At 43.6% G+C, this 27,056-nt stretch overlaps 2 protein-coding genes across 6 annotated transcripts in view; one reads left to right on the forward strand and one right to left on the reverse strand.

Annotated features, from left to right (window-relative positions):
- The first annotated feature begins 307 nt into the window (after window positions 1-307).
- Window positions 308-27,056, forward strand: part of CCNB3 (cyclin B3) — a 91,725-nt gene continuing 64,976 nt past the window's right edge. For 4 of the 5 annotated variants that reach the window (XM_035004756.1, XM_035004735.1, XM_035004797.1 and 1 more), the window contains exons 1-4: window positions 308-791; window positions 2,783-2,915; window positions 18,813-18,928; window positions 19,846-19,905. The gene's annotated coding sequence lies outside the window, so the exon portion shown is untranslated. Of the gene's footprint in view, window positions 792-2,782; window positions 2,916-17,296; window positions 17,354-18,812; window positions 18,929-19,845; window positions 19,906-27,056 lie in introns of those variants that run through there. The other variant, XM_035004762.1, reaches the window with a different exon arrangement.
- AKAP4 (A-kinase anchoring protein 4) lies at window positions 13,999-21,643 on the reverse strand. Its single transcript, XM_035004808.1, has 5 exons — window positions 21,548-21,643; window positions 20,452-20,502; window positions 19,789-19,890; window positions 15,179-17,317; window positions 13,999-14,154 (listed from the first exon to the last, which is right to left on the reverse strand). The coding sequence occupies exons 1-5, from the start codon at window positions 21,641-21,643 to the stop codon at window positions 13,999-14,001; spliced, it is 2,544 nt and encodes an 847-aa protein (XP_034860699.1).

Raw genomic sequence — 27,056 nt, forward strand, 5'->3', positions numbered from 1 at the left:
CCTAAACCTGAAGACAGGGGCCTGAGGAATATTGAGGATCCCCTGCTGGCCGGAGCCTTTGGACTCTTGGGACAGCTGAGCAAAGGCGAAGAGGAAGCATCCCATTGTGTCCACAGGCAGTGGTCCTGAGTTGTAGGCTGATGCTTCGTAATTGAGCTTTTAGGGGAATATAAACCTGGAAGGAAGGTCGGACAGGGACAGAGGGAGATTGCTGTCTGCTGGTGTCAGGAGAGACACGGCAGTTGAATGTTGAAAGAGCAAGAACAGGGTAAGAGGTCTGGGCAGCTTGCCATCCTTCCCTGAGTCATTATTTCACTGTGTGGATTCCTTCAGTTGCAAGTGCTATCGATTCCCAGTTTCTCAAACACAGTATAGATATTAAGAGCATGAGCTCTGAAGTCTCTGGTAACCTTGGCAAATCACTTAACCTCTCTGAACCCAGGGTTTCCCATCTGTACAACAGGGGTAACGACAGTATAGTACTCATCTGCCGGGATTGCTGAGGAGATGAAGTGGCTCGGAAAATAATTGGAACAGAGCCTGGCAGGCAGGAAGGCCACCGGTGTGTGGTATATTTTATTTTCTCACATTGAATACAAATGTAAATGACTGTTGGATTATCCGTGCCATGGTATGCTTCTTTGAGGCCAAATTATAGAACCAATGGCCTGGAAGGAATGCTAGATTACCTACAGCTCTTTCTTCATTTTACACAAGAGGAACCTCAGACTCAAGGGACGCAAGTGCATTTGACGGCAGGAGACAGGAAAAAGGTTGTGCGACTGCAAAAGGTAAAAAGAGAATGCGGAAGGGGTTTTGAATGGCTGCAGGGCCAGGTGAATGAGTGTGTTGATGAATGTGTTGGGGGTGGTGGGGAGAAAGGAGGAAGAGTGGAGGGTAGAGAAGGCTATAGAAGAAGCAGAAACAAGAATAGAATGCGCTCGGGCGCCAGGGTGGCTCAGTCGGTTAAGTGTCTGCTTTTGGCTCAGGTCATGATCCTAAGGGTCCTGGGATTGAGCCCCGGGATCGAACCCCTTGTCGGGCTCCCTGCTCAGCGGGGAGCCTGCTTCTCCCTCTGCCTGCTGCTCCCCCTGCTTGTGAGCTTGTGCGCGCGCTCTCTCTCTGAAATAAAATCTTCAAAAAATATGTATATAATGTGAGCCACTTAGCAATTTTAAATGCTCTAGTAGCCACATTAAAAAAAGAAAAGAAGAAACAGGTAAAATAAACACTGATAGTTTATTTAACCCAACATATAAAAAATATTATCATGTCAACAGGTTATCAGTATGAACAATTATTAATGGCATATTTTGCATTCTTTTTTGAATACAAAGTCATTGAAATATGGGATGGATTTTACACATACAGCAGATCTCAATTTGAACTAGTCACATCTGAGATGCTCAAGAACCACAAGGGACTAGTGGCTACTGTATTTGTCAGAGCAGATCTAGGCAATAGGGAGCCATGGAAGGGCTCTAAGCAGGGCAGTGCCAGGGTCTGGTGTGTGTTTCAGAGCAAGACCTCCGGTGGTGATGGGAAAGGTGGATTGGGACAGGGGCCACTTAGGATTGCCAAGCATAGCAGTGCAGGTTGAATATGGTACAGGGAGCAGGAATGGGGGCTGAAATCTAGCCCACATTCCACTTATCAAGCCAAGCACGCTGGCCCAACACTGTCAGCTCAGAGGAAAGTGAGCCTTTCCCTCACTGGTCAGCCCAGAGGCAGTGCCTGTTTTTCTTATTTTCACAAAGATGCTATATGTGTAGCAGGAGCCCTGGAGAATACCAGACCGGTGTAGGAGGTATGTGCCTCAATCCACAACTCAGATGGATAAGAAATATCACATTTCTTTATAAACCAGAGTTAGTTCCATTTTGAGTTCCCAAACCCCTTAAGGCTGGAGAGAAATTCAGTGTTAGTTATTTGGAGACCCCTCACTCAGAGTTGTGCATGACTTATGGTATTTTATTTTATTTTATTTTAAAAGATTTTATTTATTTATTTGACAGAGAAAGAGAGAGAGAGGGAAGCAGAGGGAGAGGGAGAAGGAGACGCCCTGCTAATCAGGGAGCCCGATGCGGGGCTGGATCCCAGGACCCCGGGATCATGACCTGATTGGAAGGCAGACACTTAACTGCCCTGAGCCATGCAGGTGCCCAACTTCTGGTAGTTTATATGCACCAGGGTATGGGGTATGGACCTGTGGTCATCAAGTCTGGCTCACTGTGGTTAATGCTGAGATAGCTGTTGGCCCCTACGCAGGGCCCTTCAGGTCTGGCAGAGCTCAGATGCTTTTGGGAGAAACTTTTGCTTAGGGTTTCAACTTCCTAGATTCCTCACCTCATTACTTCTCTTTGGGGCCTTCCCTGCACACTGCCCAGAAGCCAAGCCAGGCTCTGCCACTCTTTCTCTTCTCCTCTTATATTAGGGGAATCTCTTTTCAATCTGGGAAAACTCTTTTCACCTTCTCTTTCATCCAAGATGGCTTTTTTTTTTTTCTTTACTGGCAAACGGTTTCCTCCCTCTGGGGCTCGACACTGTTGTGAGGAAATACCCGGCTGCTTTTTCTCTCCTCTTTTTCTGTTCCAGCGCACCCCAGTCATCAGCTCGGCCCACAGCGGCAAAGGGCCGCAGGGAATGGAAAATGGCAGGAGCCCAAACTTGTACATGAACCTTCCTCTCTGTTCAAGGGACCTACAGCTCTAAGATGGAGGGGCCCAAACCCATTGCTTTCTTTTTGTCTCTGTCTCCTCCTCTCTTTTTCTCCTCCCACTAGGCCCGAGAGGCAGCGCAGTCCCGCAGTCCCGGACATGGATTATTACTAGCCCAGAGGACCAAAAGTCCGAGCCCAGAGAACCAGAACATACTGGAAAAATAAGGGAGAGTGAGAAGCACAGGAAAGCCTCCAGGTAAAGCTGTTTATGGACTCTAGGGTTTATTTAGCCTTGACCTTTGTGTGCCTTGAACTGATTCTAATTAGCATAAGGAAGACTTAGAACTGAGTGAAATGGTCCTCCCTCCCCCAGGACCCAACTGGCTGACCACTGGTTGGCAAATACTAGGAAAGGCCCGCTTAATGGCGTAAAATGTTAAAAGTCCTAGCTGACATTGGAAACACAGCCTGCAAAAGGAACAAAACAAAAATAGCATTCTCCGTAGGTGGGGGGCGGGGGTGGCTCTAAAGGGATAGCAAGAGGGAAGTTTTCTGGGGTGATGGACTTGTTCTGTATGTATCCTGATTGTGGTGGTGGTTACATGAAATCTATACATGGGCCAAAATTCATAGAAACGTAAACCAAAAGAAAAAAAAAAAGCCAATTTGATTGAATAATAATTTAAAAAATAGAATTGTTTTTAAAAAGTGAGGGCTTTGGAGCCAGAACTGCCTGGGTTCAAATTCTGGTCCCCCACTTAATAGCTGTGTGACCCTGAACAGGTTACCACCCCTCTGTGCTTTGGTTTCCTAGCCCATTAAACAAGGACCATTACAAAGAGTTTGTTGTGATGGTTAAATGATGTCATGTGCTTAGAACAGTGCCTGGCACATAGCATGTGCTCAGTAAATGTCTACATCAGGAAGATGGTTCCGTATGAGGGCCTGGGGCGTGGGAGACAGATGAGAAGACGGAAGGAATCACCATGTGAATCACTGCTGCAGGGATTTCAGTGTTCGTAATTGTAGGAAGAATAGCTACCGTGGCCTTGTATTTTTGAGCCATCCAACCTGCCCAGCCACCACCCTTCCTCCCTTCACTCCTGACCTCCTTCCAGTTTTTGTATGGTTCCTAAACCGCCATTTTGCCCTTAGGCCTGCCCTTCAGTTCATTGCCTGGTTGGGACCTCTCCAAATTAAAGCACTGTCGAAGCTGTCCTTAAACCTGGCTGTGGATCAAAATCTCTCAGACATTCTGCAAAACTACTGGCTTACACTAAAAAAAAAAAAAAAAGTCCGTGTCATGAAAGACCAGCAAAATGGCTGCCGAACTGTTCTAGATTACAGGAGACTAGAGGATAACTAAACACAACATATGAATTGTGGGTGGGATTGAAGAAAATGTCTATAGAGGTCATTATTGGGATGTTTAAGAAAACTGAATATGAATTGTATGTGGAAGAACGTCCTTGTTCCTAGGAGAAACACACTGAAGTATTGAGGGTTGAATATCATGATGTCTGCAGCTAACTTTCAGATGGTTCAGCAAAATAATAATTATTATTTAACATAATAATTATATATACATGATTTTAGTCAGTTGTGTGCTTAGGTAGATAGATAAAGCAAGATGGCAAAATATTAATACTTGGTGAAACTGGATGAAGGGTATACGGGTACTCATTGTACTAATCTTACAACTTTCCATAGGTTCTAATTTTTTCAAAACATAGAGGGTTAATAATAGACCATCACTTAGAGAAGAATTTTCAAAATACACATGCCCGTGTTGCAGCCCCAAACCAAGGACTCAAGACTTTTCCCGGACAGGGCCTGGGAATCTGCATTTTAAAAGTCCTAGGCGCTCCTTCCCCCGTCCCCAACCAAGAAGCGTCACTGTGAGAACTTCATCTCAGACGCACCTCTGTTTCCTCTGGTTCTTGGTTTCTTTCAGGACCCAAACCCTGGCCCTAGTTCTTTCTGGCAGTGTTGCAGCCGGGCCCTCCACCAACCCTTTGCAAAGCAGGTACAGCTAGGGGTTGGGGTGGTAAGAAGAACAGTGAGCTCTCTGGAAAACACTATGGAGGTTCCTCAAAAAGTTGAAAATAGAGCTACCATACGATCCAGCAATTGCACTACTGGGTATTTACCCCAAAAATACAAAAGTAGGGATCCGAAAGGGTATGTGCACCCCGATGTTTATAGCAGCAATGTCCACAATAGCCAAACTGTGGAAAGAGCCAAGATGTCCATCGACAGATGAATGGATAAAGAAGATGTGGTATATATATATATATATATATATATATATATATATATATATACACAATGGAATATTATGCAGCCATCAAAAGGAATGAGATCTTGCCATTTGCAATGACATGGATGGAACTGGAGGGTATTATGTTGAGCGAAATAAGTCAAACAGAGAAAGACATGTATCATATGACCTCCCTGATATGAGGAATTCTTAATCGCAGGAAACAAACTGAGGGTTGCTGGAGTGGGGGGTGGGGTGGGAGGGATGGGGTGACTGGGTGATAGACACTGGGGAGGGTATGTGCTCTGGTAAGTGCTGTGAATTGTGCAAGACTGTTGAATCTTAGATCTGTACCTCTGAAACAAATAATGCAATATATGTTAAGGAAAAAAAAGAAGAAGAAGAAGAAGAAGAAGAAGGTAGCAGGAGGGGAAGAATGAAGGGGGGGAAATCGGAGGGGGAGACAAACCACGAGAGACGATGGACTCTGAAAAACAAACTGAGGGTTCTAGAGGGGAGGGGGGTGGGAGGATGGGTTAGCCTAGTGATGGGTATTAAAGAGGGCACGTTCTGCATGGAGCACTGGGTGTTATACGCAAACAATGAATCATGGAACACTACATCGGGGCGGAGCAAGATGGCGGAGGAGTAGGAGACCTGGATTTCGTCTCCTCTCATGGAACACTACATCAAAAACTAATGATGTAATGTATGGTGATTAACATAACAATAAAAAATTAAAAAAAAAAGAAGAACAGTGAGCTGAGGACAGATCCTGGGGTCCTCCAACATGTATCAGATGGGCAGAGAAAGGGGATTCCATGAGAGACTGAGGAGGGAGGGCCAGGGGAGGAGGATGGAAACCCCAAGAATATACTTGAAGGGAAATAGAGATCTAGGCCAAGACAAGTCATTCGAGGTGCGCCTGGTGTCGCGATTGCATCAGGATGAGGAGAGCTGAGTTGCTCTATCAGTTCAGAAGTGGACCATTTGGTGCTGGAGGAGATTTTCCTGGCCAACCCCCCTTGGGGTCGTCTGTACCACAGGGCTGGCTGAAAAAGGCACCTGAAATCTCAGACGAGAAATTTCTTTTCCAAAAGCAAGGTCTCTGGGAGACAGATGGTATCAAACCCCTGAGAGAAAGATCAGCTGGTCAGGGTGTTTGCCTTTCCTTCTCTCTCTTGTTGAGTTCTGGGACATGATTTATAGTTTCTGGGAAGTGTTGTGTGAGACCACTTCAGGGTCAGAGAAAATATACCCATTTGTCATTTGGGGTTGGAGGGAGCATGGAGGCTGGGGCCTACCTCTCCTAGCACCTGATGTGAGTGAGAGTGTCAGCACAGGCTGTTAGTGGAAAACTACCATTTTCCCCTTCACCAATTGGCTCCACTGTAGCTGGAGTTTTCTAGCCAGTCACAGAGGGCGCCCATTATCTCCCCGTCCTGGCCCCCAGAGATATGTTGGCCCAGATGTGGATAAATCTTTTCAACCTCCAGTAAAGTCCAGGGAAGCTGGCATTTTAAAAATGGAAAACGGAGCGGGGAGAAAAAGAAATGAAGGAAATAAGTAACAGCCGAGCAGCACAACGCTCCCTCCAATCCATCCTTCCCACAACAGACTGAGAGAACATTCTAGAACATACATCTCACCTGAAACTGCCAGGCTCATTGACCTTAGGAGTGAGTCCAAAATTTTCACCATGATACATAAGGCCCTTCACAATCCAATGCCAGCTGCCTTTTCCAGCTTTGTCACCCATGACCTCCCTTTCTCACAGCCTACACTCCAGCTACCATATGTCTCTCAAGTTCCTAAGCAAGTCACATTTTATTCATCTCTGAACTTTTGCACATGTATGGCCACCCACCAGCCACTTAAATCAAGCACAGTTTTTCAGAGTACAGGCTCCAGAATCCGGCTGCCAGGGCTGAATCCCAGGTATGGGCAAGTCTCTAATTCTCTCTGCCTTCAGCTGTTTCAGTTGCAAAATGGGGCTACCCATAGGGTGGCAGCAGGCATCAGGTGAGAGGCCTGGCCCAAAGCCAGCACACAGTACATGTTAGCTATTACTCAACAAACATTGGTTAGCTGGCTGCCCGGTAGGTGGGAGACCCTTTCTATCCATCTGTTGCGTGCTACTTAAAGTCTGGAAGAAAGGCAGATCCAGAAACAGGGCATTGTCATGCCGAGGGATCAGAGCACGGATAGAGCTCTATGAGCCTGAAGGAGCAACTTGGGGGTTCCCTCCCTTCCACTCTTTCCTCAGCTGGATTCACCTCAGATGTTAGTTACCTCGAATTTGATTTTTAGCCAGGCCCTGAGGCTTGAGGAAGACGGGAGAAAGTAGGGCTGGTATTCAAATTTTAGGCACTGGTACAGCCCTACGGGCTGTGAAAATTTCCAAATGCTTTTGATACTGATTGGCAACTCACCTGAGCACCCCAAGTGGTCCTGAACCTCTCCTCCCCACGCCCGAGCCTCTGTAGTCTGGCTCTTGGGAACGCTGATTGGACACCATCAGGGAGTGCTCTCGTTCCCTGCCAGGGCACACATGCGCTAGCTTGTCTGGCATTGTTCTTCTGCTCTGGTGGCCCAGCCCCCTCCCACCAATGGTAGAGGCCCTGGGCACTGTGAGCAAACGCGAGGTATCATTTTGTTCCATGAGGATGTGTTTTAAGCACCACCTCTGCCTGCACTTGGGAATATTGCCTGCTGCATGAGTCCCAGGAGCCATCCCAGCTTCCTGCTGCCTTGGGGTAGTTTTTGGCCTTCTTCTGGGCCAAGGTCTATGCCTACAATACCCTTTGGAAACCTGTGCCTATTCACCAGGCTGGATTCCTTCCAGGCAACCACTGACACCACTCCAGAGGTTCCTGTTGCCTCCGAGACAGGCCTACTCTATTCTGTCAGTATTACCTGCACTCAGCCAGGACTTATCCTGACGTATGACGTGATGGACAAGAAGCAGTACAAAATGGGAGCTTCAGAGACAGGACTATCTATCTGTGTTTGAATCCTAACTCTACTACTTCCTCTAACTGTGTGAACTTGAGCAAGTTATTCTGCCTCTCTGGGCCTCAGTTGCCTCATCTGCAAAATGGGCTAATAAAGGTACTTACCTCAGAGGGTTGGTGGGAGGATTAAAGTGGAAAGCACTTAAAAGAATGCCTGACACACAGTAAAAGCTCAGTAAAAGTTATTCTTATTTTAATTATTTAAATTTAAATATATAATAATTTTAATTAGTATCATTCTTATTTTAATTATTATTATTTATTCTCATTTTAATTATTTAATAATTATTTAATGGGTGCATTTAGGCATATTTTCAAACATTTTTCACCTTGCTTGTCTCTTTGATCTGCACAACACCTCCAGAGATGTAGATATGAAAGGTATTGATTAGCATCCTGATTTTTAAGGTAAGGAAACAGGCACTTGGCTATATTAAGATGATTAAGTGATATTAAATGGCCATGGTTAGGGACGCCTGGGTGGCTCAGTTGGTTAAGCGACTGCCTTCGGCTCAGGTCGTGATCCTGGAGTCCCGGGATCGAGTCCCGCATCGGGCTTCCTGCTCGGCAGGGAGTCTGCTTCTTCCTCTGACCCTCCTCCCTCTCATGCTCTCTGTCTCTCATTCTCTCTCTCAAATAAATAAAAAAAAAAAATCTTAAAAAAAAATGGCCATGGTTAATCATGAATTTTCTGATACCCCATTTAATGCTATTTTTCCCCACCAGGGAACACCGAAGTAGGTGGATCACTGCTCATTCCATAAACATTTATTGAATGGTGACTAGGCATCAGGCACTGTGCTGGGTACTGAGGATAGAGTAGTGGACAAGACAGGTCCCTGTGCTCCTGGGGTTGCCATTCTAGTGGGAAAAGACAGTCAATAAGCAAGTAAATAAGAACACAAAGGATAGGGGCGCCTGGGTGGCTCAGTCGTTAAGCGTCTGCCTTCGGCTCAGGTCATGATCCCAGGGTCCTGGGATCGAGCCCCGCATCGGGCTCCCTGCTCGGCGGGCAGCCTGCTTCTCCCTCTCCCACTCCCCCTGCTTGTGTTCCCTCTCTTGCTGTGTCTCTCTCTGTCAAAATAAATAAATAAAATCTTAAAAAAAAAAAAAAGAACACAAAGGATAGATCAGTTCCGGTGATGAGAATAAGGCAGGGTGAAAGGGTAGCTGTGGAAGATAGGGTAGTGAAGGAAGGCTTTTCTGAGGAGGAGCTGGAAAGCTTCTCACCTTGGATACATAGCTGGGATCTGGGAGGGAAATTCTTCCAAAGAGGGAATTCCCAGCCCTGCTCAGGGCCACCACAGCCAAGTGGAAGGGGAAGGAGGGAGGGCTGCAAGTTAAGGGTGGCTCAGAGCCCAAAGTCACAAAGACTTGCTAAATGGGAGACTTTCTGGAAAGAGGCAGAAGAACAGTAAACTTGTGAACAGTGGAAGGGGATTGTTTTCCTATAGGTATTAGGTTTAAATATATTTAAAAACCAACTTTGTTGAAATATAATTTAGATAGAATAACGTTCACCCGTTTTAAGTGATGAGTCTTGAGAAATGTATACATACACCTGTGTTAAACACATTTCCTCTCAAGGTATATAGTTAACATTTCCATAACCCTAAAATGTTTCCTTATGACCCTTTGTAGTCAATTCTGGTCAGGTATTTCGCAAATGTGCCTCAGTTTGGGTTTATCTGATGGTTTCTCATGATTAGACTAGGGTCATGGGTTTTTGGCAAGAATGCCTCCGAGGTTCTTCTCATGACATCTTATCAGGAGGTACATGGTATCGATATATCTTTACTGATTATGTTAACCTTGATCACCTAATTAAGGTGTGACTGATGGGCTCATCTGTTGTGAAGTTATGATTTTCCCCCTTTGCAATGAATAAATATCTCGGGGGAGATACTTCAAGAGTATCCCATAAAGATTTAAAATGGCATTATAGGAGACCTATATGTTGAATTAAAGAGTGATGTTTTATTTAGTTTTACTAGCCAGGAGCATGGTCTATTTTCCTATTTATCTGTTTTCCTTTAGTTTTTCTCCTCATTTTTTTTTTAAGATTTTATTTATTTATTTGTCAGAGAGAGAGAGAGAGAGAGAGAGCACACAAGCAGGGGGAGTGGGAGAGGAAGCAGGCTCTCTGCTGAGCAGGGAGGCAGATGCAAGGCTCGATCCCAGGACCCTGGGATCATGACCTGAGCCGAAGGCAGATGCTTAACTGTCTGAGCCACCCAGGCGTCCCTCTCATTCATGTTTTACAGTTTGTTTTTAATAAACATGGACTCTGAATTACTAGGATGGCAGTGTGATAGAATGGAAAGAACATAGTATTTGACCTGAGGCAAACCTGGATTTGAATCCCCAACTCTCCCACTTAACTGATCATAGGTATGGCCTAGAAAAAGGCCTTGAAGCCCGAGCCCCTAATTTCTCATCTGTAAAAACATCGAATAACAAACCCTCTCCCTGAGGTTTTTGAAAGAATTAAAGCACTAGTAGTGTCTGGCACTCAGTAAGTGCTCTGTAAATGTCATTTTTTGCCTTCCTTAATACCCAAGAGTTTAGTATTATTGTCACTATGGTAATTGGACTCTCCTCTTTGTGGCTGGGTGGCTCTAGGATATAGAAGTTTGACAGATTCTTTTAAATTTTTTTCATGTTCTGACACCCCTGAGGCTGGATTTTTTTTACATGTCTCTGAATCACTGGGGAGAAAGCAGCTGGAAATGTCTTAGTTGATGGCAAATTCCTACAGCTCACAAGTATCTTCTATCCTATACTTTTGCAAAACTCCTTCAGTACCTCTGGTGTTTGAGGATTTGCTTTTCATGGATGACTAAATATATCTTATGCAAAAGTGGCATTTTTGTTTCTGCCTCTCCTGTATTCCTACTTTGTGCTTATTTTCCTTCTTTCGTTATAGAACTGTTTTAAAGTGGAATTTTAACAGGGAAAACCTTATGTGGTTCCTGTTTTTAACCAGAATTAATCTAATATGAGCTTTGGTTGACAGCAATGTATTCTTAGGTTAAGCAAGAGAGAAAACCCTGCAACACCCCTCTCCTCACCGCTGAATTTTTTAAGGTTTATAAATTTTTATTTAAATTCAATTAATTAGCATATAGCATATTATCACTTTCAGAGGTAGAGTTTAGGGATTCATCAGTTGCATGTAACACCCAGTGCTCATTACATCCCGTGTCCTCCTTAATATCCATCACCAGTTACCCATCCCCCCATCCCCCTCCCCTCCAGCAGCCCTCAGTTTCCCTGAGTTAAGAGTCTCTTATGGTTTGTCTCCCTCTCTGATTAAAAAAAAAAATGAGTTTTTTAAGGTTTAAGTGAAACTTTGTTTTCTTTGTTTTTTCCCCCTCAATCCAAATTTTATTTCCCCTTTCCCAAACTTGTTTGACTTCTTATTTGTTCTCTTCCTAAGTTTTTTAGGCAGGGACTTAATTCATTGTTGCTTTTTTTTGTACTGATAAAGGTTTTGGGGGCAATACGTTCTCTAAATATTGCCTTGGAAATCTCCCACAAAGTGTTACTCCCATAAAATCAGTCTTGCCAATTTTTCCTTTTACCTCAAGCTCCATTATGGTTTGGCACAGTGCTGTTACTGATCTTCTGTATTACAATTTTTGATATTTTGTTCAGCATGGATTTGGGGGAACATTAATTTCAATTTTTTTTTAAGATAGTGCATTAAAACCTTTCTTTTGATTACTGAGTTTTTGGTTCCCCCTTAAATTTTGTCCCCGAGGCGAGTGCCTCTCTCACCTCACCTCAGCCTAGTCGTGGCCCTGCAGTAACCTCCCAGATGAGTTTTGCTCACAACTTCCTTTTGAAATGGAGGCCTGATGTTCAGAGACACCACAACTGTCAGATATTCCAAGCCAATTCAATCACCCACCAGGAGATACTCATGGATTCCTTCTCTTTCTGCTCCTGTCGTCCCTTTCCTACTACACTTGGGGCTCTCTGCTCAGTCAAAGTCCTTGTCTATTTTCAACTGCTGCCATTGAGCATGGCCACATTGCTGATAGGGTGCCTGGGGTCACTTCTCCATTTAGAGAGGTGAAAGGCCAGGGCCTCGCCCTCCAGGAATAAACCCCAAGGACTGTTGAGCTCCTCCAGACCCTTGTCAGAGCCCTTTGTGGTCCAAAGCATTCCATCCTCTGCTGGAGTCTGTCAGCTCTGGCAAAAATCAAGTTTCCTCACCCTAATCTTACCTCATCCACACAAGTTTCCTTGAGAAATTATGGAAGAGAAACACTTTCTTAGAATCCTCAAATGTCAGAACTGGAAGGGCCCTTAGAGACCATTTTGCCCCAACTCCCCTCATTTAGCAGAACATATAACTTCCTTTGCTCTATTTCCACGTTCCAAGGAATCCCCAAGGCCGTCTCATAATAAAAATCAGGAGGAAGTCAAGAGCCAAGTTAATCAGGGAAGTAAACTACTATGGGACCCAGCTGTGCTCAGGGAGGATTGCATCATCAGAAATCCAGCCCTGGTCCCACATTTGTTTATTAAGGATTTTCTTCAAGGAGAAAGGGAAGGATCTGTGGTAGCTCAACTCCAAAGCTTTTCATGGGGCGGCTGTGACTGGAAAAGGTTTGATTAGCTTTCATTCACGTCGGGGGAGTTCTAAAAGTCCTGCTTTGAAGAGGCCTGCCTTTACTTCTGACTGGTCCAAGCATTGGGGAGAAGTGGGCAAGGTTTGCCTCTGTGCCGCTTACGTCCCCCCAAAAAGTACCTCTCTGGGTCCCATACTCAGAGAATCCTTTCAGTTTGGAAGCATATCAAGAGCACTTGAAACTATGTTAGGATGGGCTTTGCAGGTTATAGCTTCCTTCATGTAACTACATTTATAACAAGATTCCCCTGTGTAAAGCATCCTCCCATCCATCGCTCCACTTGAACCTCTAGTGAAGGTAATTTTGGGCTACACTTTACAGGTAAGGAAACAGGCTGGGTCTAGGTGACTCTGTAAAGCCATGTGACTAGTAAGAGGCACAAGCTTTGACTTTTGAATCCAGAAGGATCTCACATGCTGTGCTTGTTCTACAAAGCCCCGGCACCTCAAAGGCACCAGCGTATGCCACAGCAAACTGGCTAACAGAGGACCACACAGCTGAAACCATTGTTTTGATCTTGTTTGCAATGAATTCTAGCATTATGATTGACTTCTGAGAAGCATGAAACAAATCTAAGGACTTAGAGCTAGTCTCAAAAGAGACACTGGGATTCACCTAGGGTGGCCGTGAATTTACCATCCTATAGAGCTTTCTTCTCAGAAGAATTTTCTTTCAGACTGATGGAAGACAAGGAAATCTTATCAGTTGCAGTAAATGACTTCTCAGAAAGCTTTATTCACACATAAGAGGATCAGATCCAATTGTGGTTCTGGATAGTATTTATCCATGCGCAGTTAACAGTGAGGGTGTGTGTGAGGCAAGGGGGAGAAATGTCCCCCCTTGCCTGGGTAATGAGTAATATACTTACTTTCTTCAGCTAGATTTCTTATAAGATAGCCTATCTTCAGGCTCTTAATAAAAACAAAAAACCCAAGAAGCCTGCATCCTTGGGATTAGAAGGGGGAAATATCAAGTTAGGTAGGCAATTCTGAGAGAAACAGGGAGGCCACAGGTGGCAAAGCTCTAAAGAGACTGTAAGATGAGATCATTTGGACAAACCAGATTACTTAGGGACTTAGGACATATGTTATATCCCTGTGTCTTGGGTGCTCAGAAAAGAACCCAGGGTGAGATCTGGACACAAGTTCAACCCTGTATCACCCATTCTCCCAGAATTCAACCCATTCTCCTCCCTCGCCTCAGATCTATCTGATCAAGAAAACAATTACACTTTTTTAATTTTTTTTATTCATGTTCTTGCCCAGCTTTTGGACACCCTGTATTTGCACAGTCCAACTGCTCAGATGTATTAGGAAATACAATCATGTGGTATGCAGTTCACTGGCCTGATGGGTAGGGGTGTTCAGGCCGGGATGGAATGCTGCTAGGGGGAGTAAATGGAGAGGAGTCAAAGGAGTTGTTAGCTCATAGGTTAGTGAGCAACCAGTCTAGCAGTTGTTTCCTAGCCATGTTTCCCACAGCTTCATCCAGTTGTCGCTCCTTGGCAAACTTCATGACCTCTTGAAGAAGATCCCCTACACTGTACCCCTTCTCTGCTGCCTTAGCTGAAACTTCAGGAAGCTGTGGAGAGAGCAGAGGTAGCGTTGAGTCACGTGATGCTTTTGGAGAAGGGACCCAGATGGATCAAGTGGACCCTCCCCCACTCACCTTCCCACCCATGCTTCTAGGACTAGAGGAAAGCCTGACACAGATCCAGGACCAGAGGCTCCTGACCTGACTTTCCTTTTTCCTTGTGCCTCCTCTAATGACATGGCTCCAAATGCCACAGGACTTTCTTTTCGAGCTTTAGAAAACAAGCTCTGGAACTAAATGTGTTCACCGAACACTTCTCATAGGTGCTAGATCCTTCAGTTAGCCTGTGATGATTGCTAGGTCAAGGTTAGGGGTCGCCATTCCCCAGCTTCCCTAAAAAAGTATGAGGTGGGAAGTAGGGACAATCTTCCTGGTCCTGGACTGAAAATAATTCGGTTCAGTATTTTATTTCTCTTAACTCCATCTGATGTAAAAAACACAGCTGTGGGGTGTGTGTGTGAGAGAGGGAGGGAAGGAGAGAGAGGAGAGAGAGAGGAGAGAGAACTTGTATGTGCATGAATGCTGGCCTCTGTGAAAGTGGAGGGCAAGGCCAGGACTAGGGCGAAGCAAGTGAGGTACCTAGGGCAAAAAATTTAAGGAGGTAAGTACTCTTGGGGCACTTGCAGGACACATGAGTTTGGGGAGGAGCTCCCTTTTTCTTTTTTTTTTTTCTCTCTCCAATCCTTTGAGGGCCTTCAAACTCAAAACGTAAGACTTAAAAATTGCTCCCTGATGTGTTACCGAAGAGTTTGTTGAAAGGATCACCGATACAGTGAGCTAACCTCACTTCTCCCCTTGGTGGAAATGCGCACGCCTTGAGGTATCCAGAGCCCCACTCAGTTAATGGTTTATCACTTTGTCTTTTTATGAAGTGCAAGCAATTCGTGAAGTGCACAGTAAAGAATAGGCTTGGGAAAAAATTGGACTGCTCTTGGGCTCTAAGTACAATGCTGCCTCCCTCCCCCTGCCCACTGCAACCCTCTTTTCTTCTTGCACCTGTTGCGTCGCTTACCTTCTCCAGTTGTCCATCGTCATCTCCCATGAAGTAGAGCATGGGCACGTTAAATTGGGAGGCTGCAATCCACTGGAGGACAGCCTGGAGCTGCTTCTGCAAGCTGCTTGTTGAGCACTGATTATTAACTATGACTTCAGGCCCAGGAGAGTCTTGATAGCGCTGTGACATTGCACCATCATGACTACATCTGGAGCCACCGACCTGGTAATTGGGGTTGTTTGCCAAGGCTGCTTGTTCTTCCAACTCAGCAAGGGCTGCCCCGTTATTACTATACTTAGCCATGATAAGGCACAACTTCATCACAGATTCTACCAGTTGATCTATAAATTGGCGGTTCACTTGCTTCATCCCACTGATAAAGTCAAGTTCTTGATTGTCCTGGCATTGTTCTTCTCCTCTGTCAGGCTTCTTGGACATGGAAGCCGCTTTGTTTGTCCTGGGCTCAGAACACTTGTTCTCACCTTCGCATAGATCCTCACAGTTGAAGGGGCTCTCACTAAGCAGTTTCTCAATCAGCATTAGAACGATGTTTGACATATCCAGCTTCTGAGAGTCCAACTGTTGATTTTCCTTCAGGGAGGTGGATGGTCCTGGAGCTCCACTAGATTCTAGATGTTTCACTGAAAGTGGCTTGGCACTTTGGCCACTTCCAGACTTTTCGTATTGGGCACTCTGACTCATATAGCCCATGGTAGAACCAGGACACTCTTCTTCAAATGCATCTTTGCCTTTGGCCTGCTGGGTCAGATGGTACTGGATCAGCATAAGGGCAGACACAATCAAGTCCTTTGCCAGTGAATCCGTGGAAGGGCTGATCTTTTCTCTTTTTTCCTCTTTATTGGCGCATGCTTTGCCAGGCATCTTGCCTTGGTTTCCTTGCTTTTGGTTCCACATGGTCAGGCTCTCCTTGAGGATGTGCTCACTGACTTTCTCGGCACTGGTCAACGACTTGCACTGCTCTGGTTTCATTTTGCCTTTGTCCTTCCCCTTCATCTCAGCTTTCATGGCTGAGAATTCAAGACTTTGGTTCTTGCATTTGGGATCTTGGGACCCAGCTTTCAAGGTTGCATATGACAGACTCTGAGATTTAGTCTCCTTCTTCTCGCCAAGAAGAGCACTGACCAGACGCTTCAGCATAGCCTCCATGATATCTGCAGCATTTTGTTTTCCGTGGTTGAACAGATTCCTCTTGACAGCCGAGACAAAGTCCAAGTCGGTCATCAGGACCCCAGTGATATTATGCAGGTTCTTCATGCAGGAATCAATCAAATCAGACACGATTTCTTTGGTGTGTTTTAACAACACTCTCTTCAGGACCACACAGGCTGGGATTGGCTTTCCAGAGCTATGTACTTTCAAAGTCTTCATAACAGAGACCATCATGTCAGATGCTACCTGATTTGCATAAACCATGAGCCCTTTGCTAATAGAATCTGCAAATTCTTTACTATCTCTTTGGCACATCTGTTTGTCCCCACCCTTGTTCTTGTTGGATAATTCACTATACAGAAAGGTTTTCCGGCCACCTTCCTTGCACTCTTCCCCAGTGCCCCGCATTTCTGCCGAGGTCAATTCCACAGCATCATGGGCCATTTCAGAAGCAATCTTGCTCACAGCACTGTGGGGGCTGTTTTTCCCTTTGTCCCCAGAGAATGGGTAGAGAGAATGATGGAGGCATTTGCTTCCACCTTCCAACTTCTCCTTGATCTCCTTACGGGCCATCTGGATTACCAGGGAGGATAGTCGGTTGACGTAGAAGGAAAGGTCATCCATAGAACATTCACCATCAGGGGAAATCATTGCCCTCTGAGTGCTAGGAGATTTGGCTGGAGGAGTGGAAGGACTCTGGTTATTGTTGGTGTTTTTGCCTGCTGTCATTTCTAGATGTAGGCTTTGAGGTCCGTTGGCCATATAATCCATGTACAGTTGATCAGCATAGACACTGTAGCAGTTCCCAGAGGGTAGTTTGTGATATTTGCCTTCTGTGTCTCCTACTTTATGTTTACAGCTAGAGGCCGAGGGGCTCAGTGCATGTTGAAAACCCAAGGCATACTTCTGGAGGTCACTGAGAAGCCAGTTGAGGACACTTATGGGATCAGAGGGAGCTTGTTTGAAAAGGCACACAGATCCCTCCGTCTAAAAAAAGAACAACACCTATCCATAAGAGTTTGGGTAGGGTACTTCTTTCCCTTATTTTATTTAGAAGATATATCTTCTAAACTGCACAGATTAGGGATTTGGCCTTTAGAATTTGCATGAGAACATAACATACAATTAAAACCATTAATACACAAACACAAGTGGCAGCAGCAAAAGCTGAGTATATGCATTTGTGTACTTAACTGTATTTAAGTGTTATCAATATATTTGTCAATTTCATCTGTGTATGTGTTCTTATCTCAGTATGTCAAAAATGTATCCTTGTATCCATTGTGTGCATATGCACATCAATACAGCAATTTGTAAGTGTGAGTATCTCTATAGATGTGAGAATATGTCAGTCTGTCTTGTGAAAGGTGTAAATGTGCCTGTGTGTATGTGTGTGTATACGTGTATGTCAGTGCCCATGTATGAGTATGTGTAAGCATGTGTAATAATGTGTTGACATCAATACTCATTGCCTACTGTATAGGCCAACATGTATATATTAGTGTGTACCTTTTGTACATGTGTGGGATTGTAACCATAAGCGTGTGTATGTCAGTGTGTCTGAGAATATGCAAATAAACAAGTGTCAATTGGAAGTGATGTGCATATATTTATGATGTAAATCTACTAGCATGTATCGTGCGGCTATAAATGCATTTGTATATATTAGAGCATACATTCACATATTAACATATATACTCAATAATTAATGTATGATATGTTAATAAATGTGTATGTTAAAATATGAATTGTATGTGTAAATAGGTGATTGTATAGTGACTGTGTAGTGTGTCAATAAATTAGGTGTCATTTATATTTATATGCTGTGTCCATGCTTGAGAATGTGTGTCAAATTGCACACACCCCGGCATTTGAGTTTGTGTGTGAGAACAAGAGTGGGGATGTTATTGCAGTTGTGTTGATGTGTGTATCAGTGCATACAAATAAGAGTTAGTGACTTTGTATCATTTTGTTTAAGTTTCTATGGGTGCGTATCAGCATGAAGTATATTTATGTGTGTATGCCTATACCTGAGTCTGTATGGTTACTGTGTTTTGATCAAAGGCTATGGGTGTGTGAGTATACGTTTATGTGTGGTGTGCATGGATATATATGGGTGTTTATGTGTGTCATATGTGGGCATGTCCAGGTATCTGGCTGTATAACTATATACCTTTGTGTATGTGTGTAAGTCATTGTTTATGAATAGGTCAATATACCTAAGTTTGGTATATTAGTGCTTGTGTGTTTGTTGATGTCACGTGTAGCCAGACATGAGCACATCTTTGCTTGTATAAATTATTTTTTGTTAACGTATATAAATGTATGTATCGATGTGTGTGTCTCTTGGATAGATTTGTATGCTTGTGACTGTGTGTGCCCGTGTCTGGATATGTGTATATGTATTGTACACATCTACTTGGCGCTAAATGCCATTGCCCTCTTTGCCCCTTCCACTGCTTCATCTCCTGTCTTTTCACAGAATTCCTGGAAACGTGAGGTCATGAGGTCAACTTTTTGCGAACGGGTTTGACACAATCAAGGAGATCTGCCTTGTGTGCAGGAAATATGGACGGCTCTTTTAAAAATAAACACCAGGTATAATTTATCCCTTTCTTAAGACTCCAAAATGGAGTTGGCAACCCCCAACTGAACCCAAAACTATTTAGAGACTATTTTGTAACTGGCTTTTCCTTCCTTAGAGCCCACTCTCATTATTCTAAATGTGTCTGGGGCCAGAAATGATGTTTCTCATTATAACATGAGCCCAGGAAGATAGAACAAGAAATATTTGACTCTTTTGCACTAAAGCAAAATATCCCGTTCCAGTACCAGCCGCTCCAGGCTTGTAGGACTGTGGGGGTGACTTCTCATGTGTTCTAATGCTTACCCCAAACCAGGAGCCTAACAGATATAATTTAGAATACTTACACAAAAACAAAGGATTCTGTATGTGACAGTGGCATGCAAGTCTAATTTGTTCTAATTTTATGCTGCCCAACAACCTAGGTAATCTCTTAGACAACAGGGTAGGAACAAGGCAACTATAGTTCTTGGTCATTGTGGATTCTCTCTGCTCCATATCCTCGTTCTTCCCTCTTGGTCTCTGGGCAACATAGGGCACACAAGTCTATTACAAGCCAGCAAAGAACGTTGCAAAGGATCTTGCTTATAAGCCCATATCTTTATTAGGATAAGAATAGCAAGGTTATATTTGGAGTAGGCCCCTGAAATCAGGAAAGGGCATTCTGAGCCTCTGTGATTAGTGCCATTGTTAGATACCCGGGCATTGAACTTACCGTGACTCTCGACTTAGGACTGCGTTCTCTAGAATGTCATAGTGTTCAAATTTATGGGCCTGTTTGACAATAGTTATCTTACTATCTCTGAACCAGAGTCCTCAGACTCAGCATTGGGCTCTGAGAACTAGAAAGGGTGAGCTCAGAGGCTAAGTATACCTTAGACTGGTCTTGCTTCTCGGTATCCTTGATCACAATAATCTCTTTTTCTTCCAGATTTCCCAAGTTTAAGTCAGCTTCCAAACTGGAACCAGCAGCATCCTATGGAATTAAGGGGTAAGATTTTTATGAAGTGGATTTTTGAGACGTCTCTAGGCTGCCCTCCTAGGCTCACTTCAAAGTATGAATGCTATGTCCCCTATTATCCCTCTTCTTTCTGAAGGAGAGGTAGGACTGTGATGCTAGCTAGTCTTTGAAGAATGATAAAGTTCCCACCACAAATTACTACTCCCCTCACCCTGGCCCCACTGAAGGTATTCACAAAGTTGTCAGTCTCAGGAACCATATTCCATTAATCATCAAACTTTTGGACAGGTTTTTTTTTTTTTTTTAATTTCACTTCTCTGACATGCTATTTTCCAGGCTTTAATTCTTTCAGCCCTACCAACAACTTAAGTGGCTTCTAAAATGAGACTTGGTATCAAGAGTGACAATAAATTCTGAACCAGAGATCCTGGGCTTCCAAGAACAATGGCTTTCCACTTGAGACTCCTCCACCTTTCCACCCTCTGCTACAACCTTTCCCTTTCCTCATGCTGCCCCTGATAACCCTTCTCAGCAGTTTCCCACCCATTCCAAGTGAGGGAAGCAGAGAATACCCACCTTGCAATCTTTACCTTCCACATTCAGGGTGGACACGTCAACAAAGCATATCTGCATCAAATTAGGAGAGTGAATTTAGAAAAACTCTGAAGACCATAATTTCTTTCTGGGAGATGACAATACCTACCTTATAAGGTTTTTGTGAGGACTGATTGAGATACTGCATGGAAAGCTTTTAGCAGAGTGCCTGTACATAGTAAGTACTCAATAAATGTTAATATGATTATTATGAGGCAGACAGAAGCTTAGCATCACTATATTTCCTAAATGAGAATACCTACCTGTCAGAGAGAGGCCCAAAATATCCACATTTATTGAGAAAACTGAGAAGAGAGGTGGCTTGCCTGACTGACACAAACTTGAAGGTGGAACTTCCATTAGAAGTTGATTCCCCTGGCCCCCAGTTTAGAACCCTTTCTGCTATAGTGTTTCCAAAGTGTGGTATTTTTACTATTGATGATATAGAATATTTTTGGTGGTACATAAGTAGATGTTTGTATTAATAGGTGCATTTGTTGTTGTTTATTTGGAAAATACATCCTAAAACGTCAAACCTGTGGTATTGTGGACAATAGTGCCTAGGGTGATGGTAATTTTTAAATGTATTTGAATTTTAAATTCATTTTTAAAAACATTGCAAAAACACATATTAAGTAGTATGAGTGGCACTTGAACATGATAAAAAATGTGAAGTACTATGCAAATCGCTGAAAGTTTGGGAAACAGAGCGTGAAGTATTTCGTCCTCCTGAGGGAGTCCCACTTTAGTGTAATTTACTGGTAGCTAGGTGACATTGTGACTTCAGAAGTGTTAGGTAATAGGGGCTGGTAGCTAGGCAACCACCACTCCCCCCCCCCCCCAGCTCTCCTCATAGCCCTCCCTCCCCAAGTCCTTTATATCACATCTGGTCCTGCCTCTCCCTTAATTTGTCTTTGTGTGATGTATAAAGCACATTGGTCCCCCACAGACCTCCTTGAGCTTGGTTGCTTGGAGACATCACAGTATCGCTCTCCATTAGTCTATCCTGGGCTCCAGGATATCTATACTCATACACTGATCCTTTCCATTCCTCGGTAGGGGTAATTTTGTATCTTACCACTTTCCGGTCCTGATCTTGCTGTCCTGTTGGGCTGTAGAGATCTACCTTGCACACGCCCCTGCGGCTGTGTAACCAGTCAATATCTTCAGACATCTGTAAAGAGAAAGGAAAGAAATCTGAATATATATATGGTTATATATGGTTTTTAGGGACTGGCTGAGTTTGGATAAGAATCTCTGAAGGGCTTTCTGAAACCCATCTCTGTGTTTCAGTCAGGTTTAGATTAGGGACTGGTGGGGTGAGCAGAAGGGGAAGGACACTATGAAATGTTTGAACTTGATAATCAAGATCATTATCTTTTAGCACAGTCCATAGTCTCCTTCAATTTAGACTCCTCACACCAAGTATTTGGAATCATGGGAATATCATATTAACTTGTGAGAAAGCCAGTCAGGAAAAATGGCAGGCTGGGAAGCAAACTTAAAGGTCTAGAGACTGTGGGGATTAAATTTAATGATTTACTTCTACCCAAACTCCACTAAATCTCATCTGTCTCCACTTTTGTTTACCCACTCAGGTACCTCAAAGAATAAAGCTCACCTCATCCTCTTTAACTGAATTTTAGTTAACTCCAGTTCAACCAGAGTCTTTCTCATTACATTAAAGAAAGTGAAGTTAGGTAAATAGCTCTAATACTTATTACATAGGGCCATTGGAAAAGACCAGGTACAGTGAATAAATAGCCCTTTTTATCAAAACAACATATAAGATTCCAACATATAGAGCAAGTTTCTGAATGTTGAGAAAAGTCTAATAGCTATGAATATAACCAAGAGAAAATGTCTGAGGGAAGACCAGACCCTGATCCCATAGACCAAGTTTAATTTTATTTTTGAAAGAGAAAAGAATCTCTGCTGACTTCCTTCAGCCCCCACCCTGCCACCTCCCACCTTGGCCTGAAACTAAAAGTAAAAAGGAAATGGCAGAGCCACTGAGTGATTTTTGCTATGTAAGACCTCAGATCTATGTTCAGGAAGATACAGTTAAGAGTTCAGTAGAATTGTTTTGGTTTCTAGGGCTTAAATTTGATTTCGTTTTAAAATTTAACAAGAGAATCCTTTTTGCTAAGTTATTAGAGGGCTGTTGAATTCCTTCCTCCCAACTTCCTTCAAAATTGACACCCCTTTTAACCTCTAGCTCCCTCTCTCCCTCTCTCCCTTCTTCCATTCCCCCTCCGTCCTCTCTCCTTCCCTCCTCCTTCCTCTCACTCCCCCTCCCCTCCGTTTTCCCCTCTCTCCTCCCTCCCTCCCTCTTCCCTGCCCTCCTCTCCTCTCCCCTCCTTCCCTCCTTCCCTCCCTCCCTCCTTCCCTCCCCCCTCAACATTTGGATAACAGCTATCCTCTGATGGTTATCTTTTCACATGATAATACTACATTTCTACCCTTTGCCATCCCCCCCACCCCCATCTTTTTGGGTTCTCACTTCAATAATGTCTACATTTTCCTGAAAAAGTTTTAGGAAAGGGCTTCCCATACCCGCTCAGAAGAGAGAGTTTCTTTCCTTTTTTTTTTTTTTTAAAGCTAGAGATGACTAGCCTAGAAAAAAAGAAGAGGAGCCATAGAGGTCCCTCATATGATTTGGATACAGCCTCAGTCCAAATCCTAAAGAATTAAAAAAAAATAAAATTTGTGAACTCATTACCTTGATAATGAAGTTATTTTAGACTTTTGGTTGAAATTGTGCCACCCAGAAGGGAGATGTGCCCCTTTAGATGGAACTGGGCAGTGCCAAGTTCTTGGGCACCTGCAGCTGGCTGCCACCCCCGTCAGCTGTTGGACGAGACTGATGGGCCAGGCTTTTCCCTGCTGCCTCTGACCCTGGGGTATGACAAAGGAGTTTGTTGGGTCACAATGCCTGCAACTAGCAACCTCAGCAAAGGCGTGGCAGTCTGGCAAACTCAGTAGCCCTTCACATCAAAAGCACATCAGGCTGTCTCCCATACAACAACCCTTTTCTGTTCTCTCTAGGAGGGTACACATATTTATTTCACATTTTGTCCATCTTACAATCCCTTGATACTTCCTTTCTCTTTACTCTTCTTGTTTCCAGAACAATCTAATCATATTAGTTACCGGTTTGGTGGGGGTCTGTATTTTTCACATACAGAATTGCCACCAGCCTTTATGAATAAGACAGTATTAATTTTCCCATCTTAGCTTATTTTTCTTTGGGTTTCCCACTAGAGATTCAGAGTTATGCGGCAAGAGATCTTTGGATTTATGTAGAGACAGAAAAAATGGTAAAGTCCTTTCTGGTTATCCTGAATAAAAGCAGAAATAGGAAGTTTCACCTCACTGTCAAGACACCCCCGTAGCTAGTCAAAAAGAAGTCAGAAGATGCCCCTACCTTTGTAGTATCAGAGTAGGCTCTTTTATAGGACCTTGGAATGATTTCTTTCTTGTTATTTGGGATGCTGTGATGACCCTTCCAGTCTGACCTGAGATGTTGCTTCTTTGCTCAACCCTCCATACTCTCCTAAAGCCTTCACGGCCAGCTGGTACCAGAATTTCTGCTTCATGACATCACTGTTTCTATAGAGAACAGTGACAACACAAAGTTGGTGGCTCCATTCTTAGGATTCTGGATGTCTAAGTGGTCCAGCAAGCTCTAACCTTCATCATGAAGGCTGATTATCCCAGAAAAAAGGCCAATCTCCTTGGGACAGGGTCAGCCTTGCACAGACTTTTTTAAGTTATGAAAGGGCCTGAGCCCCACTTATTCTTTTTCATTATATGGCCAGTACTGGATTGCTGGCTACTATATTCTTTAGAGGATTATCCATTAGACTTTGAGATGCCTTTAGTTTTGCCCCAGTTTGGAAACATTAGCCCATCACCAAATAGCTCACACTGTGCCCAAGACTTGTCTTATCTTCCCCTTGTCCTTTCTCTACATATTTCCACTTTAACCTCATATATGAGAATAAATGCATCTGAATTAAAAATAAGTTGGGAGGATCCCCTAAATAATATAGTTTTGTATTCTTCGTCTACTTCAATTTCTTCTTTTCTTTGTTACCCCTGAGACTGCATGTCTTAACCCTGCTGTACAATTTTGATCTTGTTAGTTCATGGCATAAAAGAGAAACAGAGCTAGACATTTGTTAAAAGTGGCAAGACAGATTTTATTCAACTTCAGTAAGGAAGAGAGTCTTCCTTTTTTAAAGGATTTTATTTATTTATTTATTTGAGAAGGCGAGAGAGAGAAAGAGAGAGAGAGAGAGAACAAGTGGGGAAAGGGGCAGAGGTAGAAGCAGACTCCCTGCAGAGCAGGGAGCCCAATGTGGGACTTGATCCCAGGATCCTGGGATCATGACATGAGCCGGAGGCAGACGCTTAACCGACTGAGCCACCCAGGTGCCCAGGAAGAGAGTCTTCCAATGAACAGAGCTCAACTCCACTGAAACAAGAAGCAGAAGGCTTTTTAAATGCTGGGGTGTGCTAAAGGAAAAACTGCTGAGGGAAACGTGGGTGTGTATGTATGTGTGTGTGTTTGGTTGGGGGGTGATCAGTGTGATTAGGGCAACTGTGTGTGCTAACTGGTACTTATCAAAGTTAGGCTCCTACCCTTTCATAGAGATTAGGAGACAGGGGTCCTTCTTTCTTGATAATTACATTTCAAAGGGATGGCTCCCAGGTCTTTGAGAAAAACATTTCTGGGTTGTAGAAGATACATCTCAAAGGAACGGAGAAAGGATTTACAATGATACGTTTTCCAAAGTAAATGTTTTAAGGAAAGGGAGGTCAGGGGCCTATAATCAGGTTTTGGCTGAAACAAACAGTAAATTCTTCTGGCAGTGTTGAACTTTCTTAGGCAGGCCTTTTAAGGAGGCTGGGATCATCATCCTAGGGACATGGCCTTGAGCTGATAGAAACTGTGTTAGTGTTTGTTCACGTCTCTTAATGTAGGGAAAGGATGATACTGTTTGTGCCCGTGCAGTTCTATAGGCCAAGGGTGAGGCCTAGTTGAGAAGAAGTCTCAGAGGAGCCTGACTATATCAAATCATCATGCTGTATACCTTAGATACATACAATTTTTATTAAAAAATAACTTTTGGTCAAGGAGGGAGTCTTTGTCAGTGGTGATGAGCTAAAATCTACAGCACAAGACTTGTTTTTCCTCTATCGCCTTTTTGTCAAGAACTTTTGATGATTAAAGAAAAAGTTGGAGCTCCTGGATCTGGCTCATGTCTGTAGAATAAGCAGCAAAGAAAGAAAACGTGTATTTATTCTCCAAGCCCAAGAATGTATATCCCTAAGATTAAAAAACAAAAAGCCTCTATGTCTCCCAGCCCAGAAGGGAATGACTATGATCTGGGCCTGGAAAATGTCTTACCCAATCCCCTGAATGACAAAAAGAGAACTATTATGGATGATTAGAGCCCTGTCCCATGGCGCCCCAATCCTGCCATCCTGGAGGATAACCAGGAGCAAAAAAGAGTGGCATTTGGATGGGAAACCAACAACAAAAACATGAGGAGGCTCAGTCATAGGTTACAGTATATCCTCTGCCTCTTCTTTCTCTTAAACTGCTGAGATTCTCAGACCAGCCTATACTGACTAGAGGTGGGAACAGATGGGTCGGGGAGAAGGATGTTCAAAGAATCAAAAGAAGGAATATGCCATGTTAGTGTGTGAATATGGGTGAAGTACTATGCACTCAGATTAGCCTTTAAGAGCCAAACATAAAGGGTGCCTGGGTGGCTCAGTTGGTTAAGCGACTGCCTTCAGCTCAGGTCATGATCCTGGAGTCCTAGGGACTCCAGGGAGTCTGCTTCTCCCTTTGACCCTCCCCCATCTCATGCTCTCTCTCTCTCAAATAAATAAATAAAATATTTTTTTTTTTAAAGATTTTATTTATTTATTTGACAGAGAAAGACACAGCGAGAGAGGGAACACAAACGGGGAGTGGGAGAGGGAGAAGCAGACTCCCTGCCGAGCAAGGAGCCCGATGCGGGACTCGATCCAGCGACTCCAGGATCATGACCTGAGCCGAAGGCAATCACTTAACCAACTGAGCCACCCAGGGGCCCAATAAATAAAATCTTTTAAAAAAAAAGAGCCAAACATAAAGATGGTAGACACAGGTTTTTTTTTGGAACCATTATCATCCATTTTCTAACTTCGTTTATTCTACACAAACATCTCTTCCACACAAACTTGTGAATAACTGTACAAATCAACACTTTACGCTTTCAGTTTACATTTGGTTTGAAAGAGCTATTAAGGTAATAAAAATGGGACCTGTGTTTGTAATGTAATTGTTATGAATAATGGCAAAATGAAATTGAAATGAGCTGAACTATCAGCCTTCATGAAATCACTGTCTGCCTGTTAGTCTCACGAAGTATCTTCCAGTCTCAGATTAGGCTGCCTAATTTAGTTTATGGGATGACACCATGACCATTTGGAAAATGCACGGTGATACCAGTGATTAACAGACATTATTTATTGTGAACCAACACAAATGGGAGCTCCACTTCTTTTTTTTCTCTGCATTATTTTCC

The sequence above is a fragment of the Mirounga leonina genome, unplaced genomic scaffold (genome assembly GCF_011800145.1).
Source record: "Mirounga leonina isolate KUSES-001 unplaced genomic scaffold, KU_Mleo_1.0 Mir_101609, whole genome shotgun sequence".
Taxonomy (NCBI): domain Eukaryota; kingdom Metazoa; phylum Chordata; class Mammalia; order Carnivora; family Phocidae; genus Mirounga; species Mirounga leonina.

Coding starts and splice junctions, on each gene's coding strand:
- AKAP4 (XM_035004808.1), bottom strand. CDS start 21,643: ATGTCTGAAGATATTGACTGGTTACACAGCCGCAGGGGCGTGTGCAAG. Junction 20,503..21,547: donor AAGATCAGGACCGGAAAGTG/GTAAGATACAAA, acceptor AATTTGATGCAG/ATATGCTTTGTTGACGTGTC. Junction 19,891..20,451: donor TGGAAGGTAAAGATTGCAAG/GTGGGTATTCTC, acceptor TTAATTCCATAG/GATGCTGCTGGTTCCAGTTT.